The sequence below is a fragment of the Mustela nigripes genome, chromosome 14 (genome assembly GCF_022355385.1).
Source record: "Mustela nigripes isolate SB6536 chromosome 14, MUSNIG.SB6536, whole genome shotgun sequence".
Taxonomy (NCBI): Eukaryota; Metazoa; Chordata; class Mammalia; order Carnivora; family Mustelidae; genus Mustela; species Mustela nigripes.
In genome coordinates, this window is record NC_081570.1 from 15,365,658 (window position 1) to 15,379,021 (window position 13,364).

Genomic DNA, 13,364 nt, shown 5'->3' on the forward strand with positions numbered 1-13,364 from the left:
ACAGAGAGAGAGGAGGAAGCAGGCTCCCCGCTGAGCAGAGAGCCCGATGCAGGGCTCGATCCCAGGACCTGGGATCATGACCCGAGCTGAAGGCAGAGGCTTTAACCCACTGAGCCACCCAGGCGTCCCAAGATAAAGGTCCTTAAGGCCTGCAAGAGCTGCTGAGCAGAGGATGAAAATGAGCATGGACTGGAACAAGTAGCTGTTGAGTCCAGAAGCAACAGACTTGGAAGATAGGATCTCTGTCCTTATCTCATTAAAGGGCCACTTTGGGTGATTGGAGGCCCCCGAGGCTATATCTAGGCTTTGGCAACTGGTTGTACAGAGTTTTTTTTTTTTTTAGAAGAATTTTTTTTAAAGATTTTTATGTTTTTAAAGATTTTATTTATTTGTTTGAGAGAGAGAGAATGAGAGAGAGAGAGACAGCGTGAGAAGGGGGAGGGTCAGAGGGAGAAGCAGACTCCCCGCCAAGCAGGGAGCCGGACGCAGTACTCGATTCCGGGACTCCAGGATCGTGACCTGAGCCGAAGGCAGTCGCTTAATCAACTGAGCCACCCAGGCGCCCCACGGAAGATTTTTGATATCCAAATATGGAATGGATTACTTCGAGGAGAGTGAGCCTCCTGTCACTAGGAGTGAGCAAGGAAGAGCTAGTCAAGGAGCTGCTTGGGGGTCATGAAGGTCTTAAGGAGGGATGGTGGGCTTCAGGAGGTCTTGAAAATGAAAGTATATTTTTCTCAGGAGACCCCCAAAACCTCATTCCGATACTCAAAGGGGTCATGAACCAAAGCAAGGCCTTCTTGCTAGGTGGGAGGTCATAGGAGGGTATCTCAAAGGTCTCTTTCATGTCCAGAGATTCCAGAAGGCCCAAATTCTCTGATTCTAAGATTTTACAAAGCGGGGAGTCTGAGACTCAATCGTTCTGCCGGTCAGTCACTGACATTACACCCAAACTCCCAGCAGGCCCTGCCGGATCTCCCCCCTCCTTGCTCTCCCCACCTACCCCCGACCTCATTTTCCCTCATCCCTCCAGCCATACTGTATGGCTTCCTCCCTGCTTCCAAGACACCCGAAGCTTGTTCCTGCCTCAGGGCCTTTGTGCCTGCTGTTGCCTCTGTCAAGAATGCCTCTTCCCTCCGGGGAACTCCTCTCACATCCGGCTCCTCTTATGCTTCAGATTTGGGTTCAAATGCTACCCCCTCAGGAAGGCCCTTCACGACTCCCTGCATCATCCTTCAGCCGTACCGCCCAGGGTGATAGGCAAACCGGAGCCCGGCTGCTTAGGTGCAAATTTCAGTTTTTGCCAAGAGACCTTCAACACGCTATTTGACCCCCCTGCTGCTTCAGTTTCCTCGGCCCTAAACGTGGGGGTAATAACAGTAGCTCCCTCGTGGGCCCGTTGTGAAGATTAAATCCATCAATCCATGAAAAGTGTTTTGGAACACAGCCCGGCACACAGTAAGATTTAGCTAAGGATCAGCTCTTTGTAGCATGAACCCTTGCTTTAAAATTCAGCACAGGGCGCCTGGGTGGCTCAGTGGGTTGGGCCTCTGCCTTTGGCCTGGGTCGTGGTCTCGGGGTCCTGGGATTGAGTCCCACATCGGGCTCTCTGCTCAGCAGGGAGCCTGCTTCCCCCTCTTTCTCTCTGCCTGCCTCTCTGCCTACTTGTGATCTCTCTCTGTCAAATAAACAAATAAAATCTTAAAAAAAAATAAAAATAAATAAAATTCAGCACAGCTGGGGACACCTGGCTGGCTCAGTCGGTGGACATGAGACTCTTGATCTCAGGGCTATGGGTTCAAGCCCCATGTTGGCTGTGGAGGTTGCTAAATATAAAATCCTTAGGGGCACTTGGGTGACTCAGTCATCAAGCATCTGTCTTCAGCTCAGGTCATGATCCCAGGGACCTGGGATCCAACCCCACATCAGGCTCCCTGTTCAAAGGGAAGCCTGATTCTCCCTCTCCCTCTGCCTCTGCTTGTGTTCCCTCTCTTGCTGTATCTCTCTGTCAAATAAATAAAATAAAATCTTAAAAAAAAAAAAAATATATATATATATATATATATATATATTCCTTAAAGTTCAGCACAACCATCATGGTTCATTTCTTACCTATTTATAGACTGTCTCCTCTAGTCCCTGTTTTATGGACAAGGAAATTGAGGCTTCAAGAGGTGACTTTCTGGCCGCACCAAGCTCTCTGAAGACCAGGACTGGGCCTGTCTCATTTCCTGCTGTCCCCAGAATTGTGCCTGGCATACAGAAGTCACTTGCTAGTTTTTTTGTGGCTGAACGAATAAATGACCACAACTTCACCACTCTGAGATTCTGTGCAGCCAGGAGCCTGGGCCTGGAAGACCCTGTTGCAGCCGGCCCCTGCCCACCCTAGCCCCAAGTGACCCTCAGGGCAGTCGAGGTCCCAGCCTCGCTCAGAAGCGGCTGCTGGGCTGGGCAGGCTAACAAGAGGGTCATCAGCATCCACGCCTCTGTCCCCAGTGGGACTCCCTTACCCAAGTTGGGCCGGGGGAATGAGGCAGGAGATGCCTCGGCATGCCTTGGGGGAATCCCTGCCCAGAGGTATGGTGGCAGGTGTGGGCTCAGGAAGCAGCTGCTGGCTCCCCGTGTGCTCTGCCAGCTGCCCACCGGGGGCCTGCCCACCAGATGCATAATAGATGTGGAGGCCCAGCGGGCTGTGCCTGCCTGGCATTTCAGAGCCACTAATGAGGCCGGCCTCATGCTTCCTGCAGCAGCACACAGGCCCCCCCGGGCTCCCAGCTCAGTGCTTACAGAGAGGAGCCACCTGAGGACAGGGACCACCCACCCCGACCTCCCACTCAGCACATGCAGCATCCAAGAGAGCAAGGGCTGTAGCTGCAGGGCCAGGCTGACCGCACTGCCAGTCTGGGTTCATCACACGCTGCGCGCCTCTGGGCTGGCTCCAGCCCCTCCCTGAGCCTCAGGTTCCTCATCTGTAAAATGGGGAAATGATGGGAATCGCCTCGTGCTGCGTAAAGCTGGCCCAAGGAGGGAATGAGATAATTAAGCTGAAGTGCTTGGCCCAGGGTCCGAGACCCAGGAAAAGCGTCATATGCGGGAGCAATCGGTACCATCACTGCCAATGGGAGATATCTGGGCCACCAGATGACCTTTCCCAGGGGGACACATGGGGCTGGGCAGTGACCCCTGCTCTGGGGGTGCTCAGGGTCATTGCATTCTCCTCTCCTCCCTCACCTCGTAATCAGAACTTCTCTCATGTCTTTGGCTCCCTCGTCTGGCCAAGGCCCCTTCCCGGGCAGGAGAAAAGGCTGGATTCAAACCCAGCCCTCGCCAGTTCTCAGTCTTGGTTTTGGCCTCCAAAATGGGGAAACTAAGGCCAATCTGCAATACTGTCATCACAATCGAGACCACCTGAGACAGTGTCTGACAAGCTGTTGGCACGTAGTTCTTGCTTGGGTCCTGCCTGCTCCCCCCCCGCCCAACTCCTAGCCTTAAGGTCCTCTTCCAGAACCCCTGCCTTGCACAACTCTACTTAGCCATCTCCCAACCCTGACGCCTCTCCGCCTCCTTCCTCGTCCCGCCATCTGAATCCACCTTCAATGTCCAATCCCCGTTAGGTCACAGAACCACAGTTACCCCCTATCCCACTGGCTCCTAATCTTCACACCGGGCCTCATCCTTTCTTCACACCTGTTCTGAGCTTCTCCACTGCAGATAACCTGCTGGTGAGGGGCAGGGGGTAGGAGAAGCCAGCCATGATCACATCTGGCCTATATCAGGCCTCGCCGCTCCCTGAGCTAAGCCCCAACTTCTTCATCCTTTTTTTAAAGGGGGTGGAGGAAGCCACATCTCTTCCAGGAAGCTCTCCTAGCCTTGACAAAGTTTCAAGTGTTCCACTCTGGACACATTTAATTCAACTCCACTGACATCTATTAAGCATTTCCTGGGTTTGGGCAGCTGTGTAAGATTGTGGGGAGGACAGAGACATGAGGAGATGAGAGCCCAGCTTTTTGGTGACTCATGGTAGAAAATGGGCCTTAGTCAAAAATAGCTCAAGGAACCCCTGCTTTCAAGGGCCTCAGAGCCTGCTTTGTACCACAGCGTTAGACCGACACATTCAACTCACGGAGAGAGCCAATTCCACACTTAACTGAGCAGCAAGTGGGGCTCACAGAGGGGAAGCGACCTGCCCAAAGTCACACCATGAACATGCGGCAGAGGCAGATTCAAGTCCACACCTGTCAAGACTCTGAAGGCCATGCTCTTTCTGTTATGCCAGGAAGGAGCATGCATGTGGGCTCTACAGGCATGATAAGCAGAGGGAGGTACTCCAAGGAGAGAAAGAACATGGGGATCGGAAAAGAAAACACTCAACGCACAGTGATAAAGGTGGGCCGGAGGGCTGGAGGTGTGGTGAGGGCTTGTGGGAAAGGGAGGAGAGGGCATGTCAAGGGGATGGGAAAATATGAGCAAAGCTACGGAGATGGTGCTCTCAGGGGCTGTGTTCCCACTGATCAGAAATGCAGGTCACAAGAGAAGTGAGTCCCAGACTAGCCAGAAAGTCATAATTCATCATCAAAATGACTGCCATTTACAGAGCAGTAACTATATGCCAGGCGCAGGCTGGGAGCTAAGCAATCCGCTTAGAAGGGAGGGCCTTAGGGGTTAGCACCTTGGACAGCATCTCCAGAGAGGAGGGTGTGGGCCAAGGTACTTTGGGGACTGACCAAATCCTCGTGATTCCAAAATCCTATTTCAGAAGTTTGTCAACTGTGACCCAAAGAGAGGAAGAGATTTGCCCAAAGTCACACAGCTAGTCAGTTACCATCAGTCCTGGGCCCTCATCTCTGATGCTTTGTTCAGGGCTCCCTAGAGGAGTTCTGGGTCACCTCTCCATCTTTGAGGGGGGTCAGACCCACCATGTGGTCTGGAGGCCCTGGGACAGAATGCATAAGACTCTGGGCTCTGCAGGGTCTGGAAGATTAAGATTCAAATCGCAGCTCTGCCCCCGAAGAGCTGTGTGACCTTGGACAAGTCACTTCCTCCACTCTGTGCATCACTGTTCTCATCTGTAATTAGAGATAACAGTTCCTAACTCAGGGAAGTGGTAACGACTATGTGAGATGATACAGTTCACGCACCTACCAGTACCCGGGTACACAGCAGGTCCTTAACAAGTGGCTGTTGCTAAAACACTATTAATGAAGTCCTTGAAGAAAAGGATGGCGTCTTCCTCACTTTATCTCTATCTCCCCTCACCCTGTCCCTGCCCTGGGTTTAGCATATGATCCTGCACTACTGGAGGCTCAAATTGACTGGGCACAGCAGCGGGAGATACAGCCCAGAGAGGGGGAGTGACTGGTCCTAGGCTGCACAGAGAGCATCAAAGGAAAATAAAAGGGCAGGTCCTGGACCTCAGCCTGGGCACCTGGGTGCCTCCCACCCCAGGTGTGGCTTCCTGGGGAGACTCAGCAGCAGGTGGGGCAATGGTGCCAGACAGGAGTGGTCTAGTAGCTGTGGGGGGGGGCACACTGCAGGGCCTGGGGACCCTGGGAAGTCCCCAGCAGGGACAGGAAGCGCGAGCTCTCCCGCTGGAGTTGAAGTGGTAACGGAAGCAGCCAGCTGGGCCCATGTGCTGTTGGGGCTGGGGAAGCTGGGAGGCACCCGCCTGCTGGGCTTCGGGGGTGCTGTGGATCCCGAGGCGAGGCCGCACCTCCACCCACCGCCCTCGCTGTTGGGGAAGCTGCAGACACAGCTGCCCCCTCTTCCTCCAAAGAAAGGGCAGCCTCAGACTGGGGCAACAGGCTGCAGGAGGGGGTTGTGAAGGCTACGTATGGGACGGAACTAGAGGACTTGGGATCAAGGGCACCCTCAGCCCCCCAGGGGCCATGAGCTGGGAAGAGAGGGAAGAAAGCACTTTCAGTGAGGGCCTACAGTATGGCAGGCCTTATTTTTGTTTTTTAGGTGTTTTGTTTGTTTGTTTTACAATTTTACCCTCTGTTAAATGGCCATTTTAATCCCCATTTCACAGATGAGAACAGGGAAGGTCAGAGAGGTTAGTGAATCACTAAGGTCACACGGGTGCTAGGCAGAACTAAGATTTAACCTGATTTTCGTGACTCCGAGTTGGAGATCAAGAGAGAACTGTAGGGCAAAACAGCTGCAGGAAGAACTGGTATGGTGGGTGGTAGGGTGGCCGCAGGGTTGGTGGCGGTCTGGTCTGTCATTGTAGGGTGGGGGGCTGGTTTGGGAGTGTCCCTGAGGTTCAGCCAAGCAGCCCAGCCCCTCCTGAGAGCTCCCAGTACTCACCACACACTTCGGCGAGGGGTGAAGGATTTGTCCACTCTGAAACACAGCAAGAGGGGCAGCAAATGAGGGGGCAGCCCCTTCTCCCCCAGCCCCGCCTAGCCCATCAGGCCAATCCCAACTCACCCAGCACCCTGCCTGCGGGGCCCGGAGGAGATATTGTTTCTTGGGTGCCGATGCACTGTCACAGTCCCCCACAGGCTGCAGAGACCTGGTTAGGTCTCTGCAGTGTCCGGTTAGGGCCATGGGAAGGTGTGGGGTGGAAGAATAAGGAAAAACGGCGGGATTGGGGGCACAGGGGTAGGGAAGCAGGGGCCCAGGACCAGACTAGGGGCTGGTGGCCGAGATGGGGGGTTTGGGAACAGGTGGAGTGGGACAGGATTGGAATCCCAGGCAGGATTGAAGGATGTGGGTGTTTATGGTTTACGGGGGGCAGGAGGAACCGTCCCTCCGCTTTCCTGGCGGCCTGCCTCCATCCCAGAGCTAGAGCTCACTCGTATGTACCCTCCTCTCCCACCTCACCCCCAGCACACACACACTCCCTGCCGGCCTCATCGCACGGCCAGAGGAAGAACGTGAGCCCCAGCGCTCAGGGGCTATCCCCAGACTTTGTTTTCCCCAAATCCCTCCAAGGCCGATGTCACAGAGAGGGTGTGGATGTTGCCCTCCGAGGGCACCTTGAGGTTGGGGAGGGCTGGGGTGAGTTCCACCCTCCTGCCCAGCTGGGGGCCAAGAGACTGGGCAGCTGTTGGGACAACAAACAACTCTTGCCTCCTGCCCAGAGGCCAGAGGAGAATGAGGAAGGGGGACCAAACCAGACTCTGCCAGAGGGGGAGGAGGCAGGGCTGGGGTCTTCCTAGGGGTCAGCTCATGTGGACTCTGCAGACAAGGAAAGGGAGGCCTGAGAGGTCAGGGCTTGTCCCGACTCCGACCATGGACCCCAGCCACACTTCTTGGGCTGCCTCTCGGTGTCAGTAACCAGGAGTCCTTTCATCGCCTGGAGGCTAGCAGGGCCCCAGATGAGGAGGGGATCCTGTCTCCGACCACCCCCACAACTCCTCTGCCAGGGTCCCTGGTGAGGCTGGGCATTTAGTGAGGGCTGCCACCTGGGACACCACCCCCACACCTCCCAGAGCACCTGCCCTGCCCCGGCAGCTTTACACATGTGAGTTCCAACCGCTCTGCTCCCCAAGGCGGGTCCTGTGTGTCTCCCTGACAAGGAGGCAGGGCCTGGTAGAAGGTCATCCAACTACCTGGCTGGCCAGGGAAGGGGCTCCGGCCCCAGTCTCTGCACCTGGTCTTCCTTCCAATGTACCAAGTCTGCCTAAGGCAAGAATCTCCCCAGCCCTACGCTGCACTCCTCGGAGGTGGACATTTGGGGTCAGGAGGGACGGTGACCCCAAGACGGACCAGCCACCACTCTGCCTCCAGGGCCCTAGGTCTCCAAGCCCCGGCAGCCCCAGCCCCGGGAGGAGGAGGTTTGGGCAGAGAAATGTAAGCATGGGCCTGCTGATGGCTTCTAGGCTCTCTCCTTCCAAAGCCTCACTGAAGGGGCCCAGCAACTTCAAAGGCCAAGTAGAGGCTCCTGCAGGGCCGCGCCCCGACCCGGGGGCGCGCACCCACCGGCTCCGCACCCCAGCCCTGCGCAGAGGCGCACCGGGCCCTCGCGCGTCCACGGGTGTCCGCGGGCAGCCTGCCGGGACCCACAGGCGCACACACGCGGTCTCACCCCCGAAGCGCTCCCCTCACCCGCAAACCCAGACTCGCAAGTGCGGCGCCCCCCGCCCCCCGCCCCCGGCCCGCCCACCCCGGGGGCCTCCGCGCGCACACGGGCGCCCCCGCCCGGCGCACCTACCCGCCGTAGGCCCCGAAGGTGAAGCTGCGCTTCCGGCCGCTCATGGTGCCGCCGCCGCCCGGCAGCCCCGCCGCCCGCGCCGCGCCGGGGCAGCCTTCCCCGCGCCCGGGTCACCTTGGCAACTCGGGCCGCCCCGCCCCGGCCACAAGCCCCGGGATTGTCCGCGCCCCCGCGGGCCGCGGGCCAGCTGCCGGGGGCCGCCGCGCGCAGAAAGGGCCGCTTGTTCCCGCCGCCCGCGGGCCGGGGGCGGGGGCTTCCCGGGACTTTCCGAGCGGGGACCTCGGAGAGGGGCAGGGGGGATGCGGGGCACGCGGGGTGCTGGCCAACAGCTATCCTCCACCCCCGACCAGGGGCGCACGGGGCTACAGACCCTCTTCTGCAGACTACACCCTGTGCCACTGCCCCCTCCCCGGAGCCGTGGGGCGGTGCCGGCGGATCTCCCCCACCCCCCACCCCTTTCCACTCCCGCCCGGATCCACGAGGAGGGGGAAACTCGCAGCGGGCGGGGTCAAGAACTTGGAATCCGGGGGCAAAATGGTCTGCACTGTGGGCAAGTCCTTGCCCTCCCTGTGCCTCAACATTCTCATCTGCAAAATGGAACTCCGCCCCCACTCCCGCACACACGCGCGCGCGCACACATACACACACACACACACACACACACACACACACACACACACGCCCCTGTGGTGCTGGAAGGAGTTCATTCATTCATGCAGAGTGCTCAGCCCAGGCCCGATACACAACAGGCACTCAATAAATGGCTGCTGCATAAGTCTCGCGCTGTAAGTCAAAAGCTCTGCTTTTCGGGCAAATGGATGAGTGAAGGAAGGGGCACAGTCTCTAGAGTGCTCTTGTATTGCCCACTCTCATCCCCCTCTCCTAGGTGCCCCCCCCCCCCCCCTGGCTGGTGAGGAGGAGGAGCAAAGGGGATGAAGATGCCCCACTAGGTTTTGTCACTCCGCAACCTTCTGCGCAGGGTCTGGGCTCTGAGTCCCAGAGCAGGTCGCTCATTCACTCCGCAAACGCCGGGACCGCCTCCTCTGCACGCGGCTCACTCAGAGCTCTCTGCCCAGCGCCCCACCCTGCAGGGAGCTGTCCCTCCTGCCCCCAACTGAAGATGGGTCCCCAGACACAGGACATTCATTGGTCCGGCCCCCTAGACTCGCCCACCCCTTCCAGAATGCCCCCTCTGGCCCCCAAAGAGGAAGGGATTACCCCAGGGCAGCCCTCAGAGCCTTGAGATTTTCTGTGGGGTTTTCTGACTAAGGGAATGCACGCAGAACAGAAGTGGGGGGAGGGGAGAACGACCAAGGGTACAACAAGAGGGCAGGGCGACAGGCTGGCAGGAATTCTTCAGAAGCCTTTCAGGACCTGTTCACCTGTGCCCTGGGCCAGGGCTATCAGCCCCAGCTTCCCCTGGGAAATGACTGGTCTGGGTACCGACCTTCACGGCTTGTCTCACTCGGGCAGGGGGACGTGGTGCGCTGGTCTCCCCATTTCAGACACGAAGAAACTGACCTTGGTTCACAGCAACGGCTTCTCTCTTGGAGGGTCGGCCCCCAGCTCCTCTCCCCGCTCCCACCCCGGACCCCTTCTCTCCACATATCCTGATGGGTTAAGGAGCCGTCAAGAGCCCCTTGTTCGAAGGCCGGGCAGGGCCAGGGAGATTGCCTTGGACCTAGAACTATCCCCTCAGTTTGGTGCTTAGAGGGTTGCCTGGCTCCCTCTTGGCAGGCACTCCTGCCTTTCTGCTCTAGGGCCTCAGATGTGTGGATGGAGAGCCTGGCCAGGCCAGTGGAGGAAGCCCACTCCTCAAAGGGCAATCCAGGAGGCCCCCCCAAGGGGCAAGGCCTAGGCGCCCGCAGGCTGGCCTGAGGAGGGGGAAGCGTTCCCTTCCTAAGTGAAAGCAGCACATGGGTGCCCAGAGAGCCGGGGCTGGGGGGATGGAAGACCAGGAGCTGATAGGGTCTACACAGTGCCAGGACTGGGACCCGAGTCCCCAGGCCTCTCCAGGCTGCTGCACCCCTTTGGATGTGGCCATCAGCCTCGTCAGTCTCTTTTCAGCGAGAATGACTCCTGAGTGGACTCTGCATGTCCACTTGGCACCGAAGCCAAGCAGTCTCCTATGTGCCAAGTTTCCCAGCCGGGCCTGGCCCCCGGGAGGCCCTGCTGGTGCTGGGACAGTGGGTCCTTAAGAGGGGCTGTGTGGGCTGCAGGATTCCCACTGAAGACAAAGAACCCAGTGTGGGCTCCAGCCTCTTGGGTTCTGACCAGCTGCAGCTGCTTCACTGGCTGGGGGTGGGGTGAGGGTGGGGGGTCACGTTCCCTCAGCCAGGGATGCACAGGACACTCCCTGGCCAGCTTCTGGTCCCTCAAGCAACAGCAGAATTTAAATGTACTCTCTTGGAGCACCTGGGTGGCTCAGTCGTTAAGCATCTGCCTTTGGCTCGGGTCATGATCCCAGGGTCCTGGGATCGAGCCCCATATCGGACTCCCTGCTTAGGGGGAGCCTGCTTCTCCCTCTCCAGCTCCTCCATGGCTGTGTTCCCTCTCTTGGTATCTCTCTCAGTCACAAATTAATTAAATCTTAAACAAAAAATAAATGTACTTTCTTAACCTGCACGACCACCTCCAAGAATGTGCCCCCTGCCGCGTGCCAGCACGTAAGCCTGAAGACAGATGGCCAGCGACAAAGGGACAAGGAGGCAGGAGCTTATACCTTCATCCTTCAACTCCCCCAGGGTTCAAATCTCAGCCCGCCCACTTGTGAGCTGCGTGACCTTCGGCAAGTCACTTAATCTTTCTGTGCCTCCGTTTCTTCATCTGCAGAATGGGGCTGACAAAAATAACACATCCACCTTCGAGGGTTTTGCCAAGGATTGACCAAGTTAACAGCTACAAGGAGCTTGGGTCTATTAAGTAAAACCCCTGCTGCTGCATTATTTTTCATTAGTCTGATGGGGCACAAAGTCACCGTTTTTGTAGAGGTAGCAAAGATTTATTAGTAAGGGTTCTAAAACAAACTAATGGCCACCCAGAGGGAACCGGAGAGGTCCATTAAGGTCTGTTTATGCCACGCAGTACTGTGCAGCTGTTGGAAAGAATGGCGCAGATCTATGCCTGGGCAAGTGGCACAGTCTCCAAGACAGACAGACAGACACACACACACACACACAGTGCATAAGGGTGTCGTGCTGGACCAGGCTCTGACACTTCCTAGCTGTGAAACCTCAAACACATTGTTTAATGCCCCCCGCCAGACATCTGGCCTCCCCTGGGCACTCAGTAGCGTCAGGTGAGTGCCAGCCGGTGCTCCCTAACTGGTACCCGGGAGTCCTTGCTACCTCTGCAGTGGGACAGAGATTCCTTCCTCCTTTCCCTCCAGCCTCTCCCCTAGAAACCAGAGCCAGGCTTTCCCCCTCCACAGTTCAGGCCCTCCCTTGAGGAGGAAGCTTCCTCTTCTAGGCCTCCTAGATTTGTACCCAAGTTGTTCCAACAGGTGCCAGACTGTGCGAGGGAGGAGGGAAGGCTGCAGCGGCGGAGGGCTGCAGAGCTCCCCTTCCAAGCTCACCCTGGGGTGAACTCTGGGAGTCCCACCCACCAGCCTCCAACGCCCCCTCTTCAGCCCTCAGCAGGGAAATGTAAGAGAATAGGGAGGGGCAGACTCCCGGGAAGCTCTCTAGCCTGGGCTCCAGATGGAGCTTGTGGGGTCAATTCTGGTTTCCCACTCAGGATATCTGCCTGGAACCTCCTGGGCAGGAGACAGGGCGGTCCTGGGCGTCCTGCCCAGCCAGGCAGCCTCCTGTGGGCTCTGCATTCATCCGTTTTCCTCCCTGGGCCTCAGTTTGCTCACCTGTTAAAACACCCACTCTCACTTTGATGGGTTAAAGATATAATAATGGAAAAACGCATTTGCCTTCAGAGAATTCCAGGGACTCATGGAATTATTATCCTTAGCCTACAGCTTTTCTAGCCAAGCCACACCACACCCACCCAATCCCAAGATGCTATAAACCCTGAACTGGGAACAGAGGGAAGAGGGTGTGGGGCCTGGCTCACACTCTTCCTCCAGGCAGCTTCCCAGTGAGGTTACCGACCCAGCCCTCCGTTGTCCTGGTTCTGAGACCCCAGTCTCATTCAGTGGGTTCCTGAGACCTCTGCCTACTCAAAGTGTCCCCATCTGAGACCAGGACCGTCTGGCCTGGCCAGAATGAGCAAGAATGAATGCCGTCACTCAGACCCCCACCACTGAGGATGTGTCCCTGTTCACCCTATAGATCATGTGCCTTCAGGGCCCTGAGAAAAAAGTCCTTCTGGAAATACAGACACAAAGGAAGGTACTTCTTTCTTCCTTCCTTCAATACTTCTGCAAGTACATACTGAGTGCCTACTGTGTGACTGACACTGTGCAGGCACCAGTGATAGAGGATGAACAAGACAGATACGGTCTGGGGCAAACCTGCGTGCACACCTGGGCAGAACCTTCCCAGGTCATACATGCACTTGCCCTGGTACTGTGCAAAGAAACATCCAGCTCGCACCTAGAAGAGCATATCGTAATAAAATGCACGCTATCATGCTTACATAAACACCAGGTTCTACATTCCAGAGCCTCCTCATATACACACGTGCACACACACACGCACATACATACTCACACACAAAGTTCAAACCATGCTCACGCACACCCCAAATCAGTGTGCACTCACCTACTGACTATGGCTGTATTTGCATACACATATGTGTGTTTGTGAACACAAGCACACACCCTTAGGTCACACTGCCCACACAATAAACACACACAGATACACATGTACACACACATCACACGCACAAACAGCATGCCCAGCTGACTATTGGGAAAAAATAGAGGTTGGAGAGTGGATGGCTTTTTGAGGGTAGGGGGATCCAGAGGTGTGCAACTCCGGCATCCCCAAGGAGAGGGGAGGCCAAGGCCCCTGTCACACACCTTAGGCTGGAATCCAGCCAGCCTCCCACTCCTACCCCCCTGCTAAGGGCATTTTCAAGAGCAGGGAGGCTGACCTGGAAATGAGACAGCTTGATGCCCGGAGTCCCACCCAGCACAGCTAGGCTGACTGAATCTTGCCAGGAGAAGACTTGGGTTGTGGCCCCCCAGTTCTGCCTAGTACAATTCCTTCCCAATTGGTCCATTTTTAAGATGGGGGATAGGATGCCCTGACAA

At 56.8% G+C, this 13,364-nt stretch overlaps 1 protein-coding gene across 1 annotated transcript in view; it reads right to left on the reverse strand.

Annotated features, from left to right (window-relative positions):
- RAP1GAP (RAP1 GTPase activating protein) overlaps positions 1-8,242 on the reverse strand; it is a 50,012-nt gene extending 41,770 nt beyond the window's left edge. Inside the window, 2 exon segments of the mRNA XM_059376560.1 lie at positions 6,307-6,342; positions 8,159-8,242. Coding sequence (XP_059232543.1) covers positions 6,307-6,342; positions 8,159-8,202 — 80 coding nt within the window. The 5' untranslated portion in view covers positions 8,203-8,242.
- Positions 8,243-13,364: the final 5,122 nt, after the last annotated feature.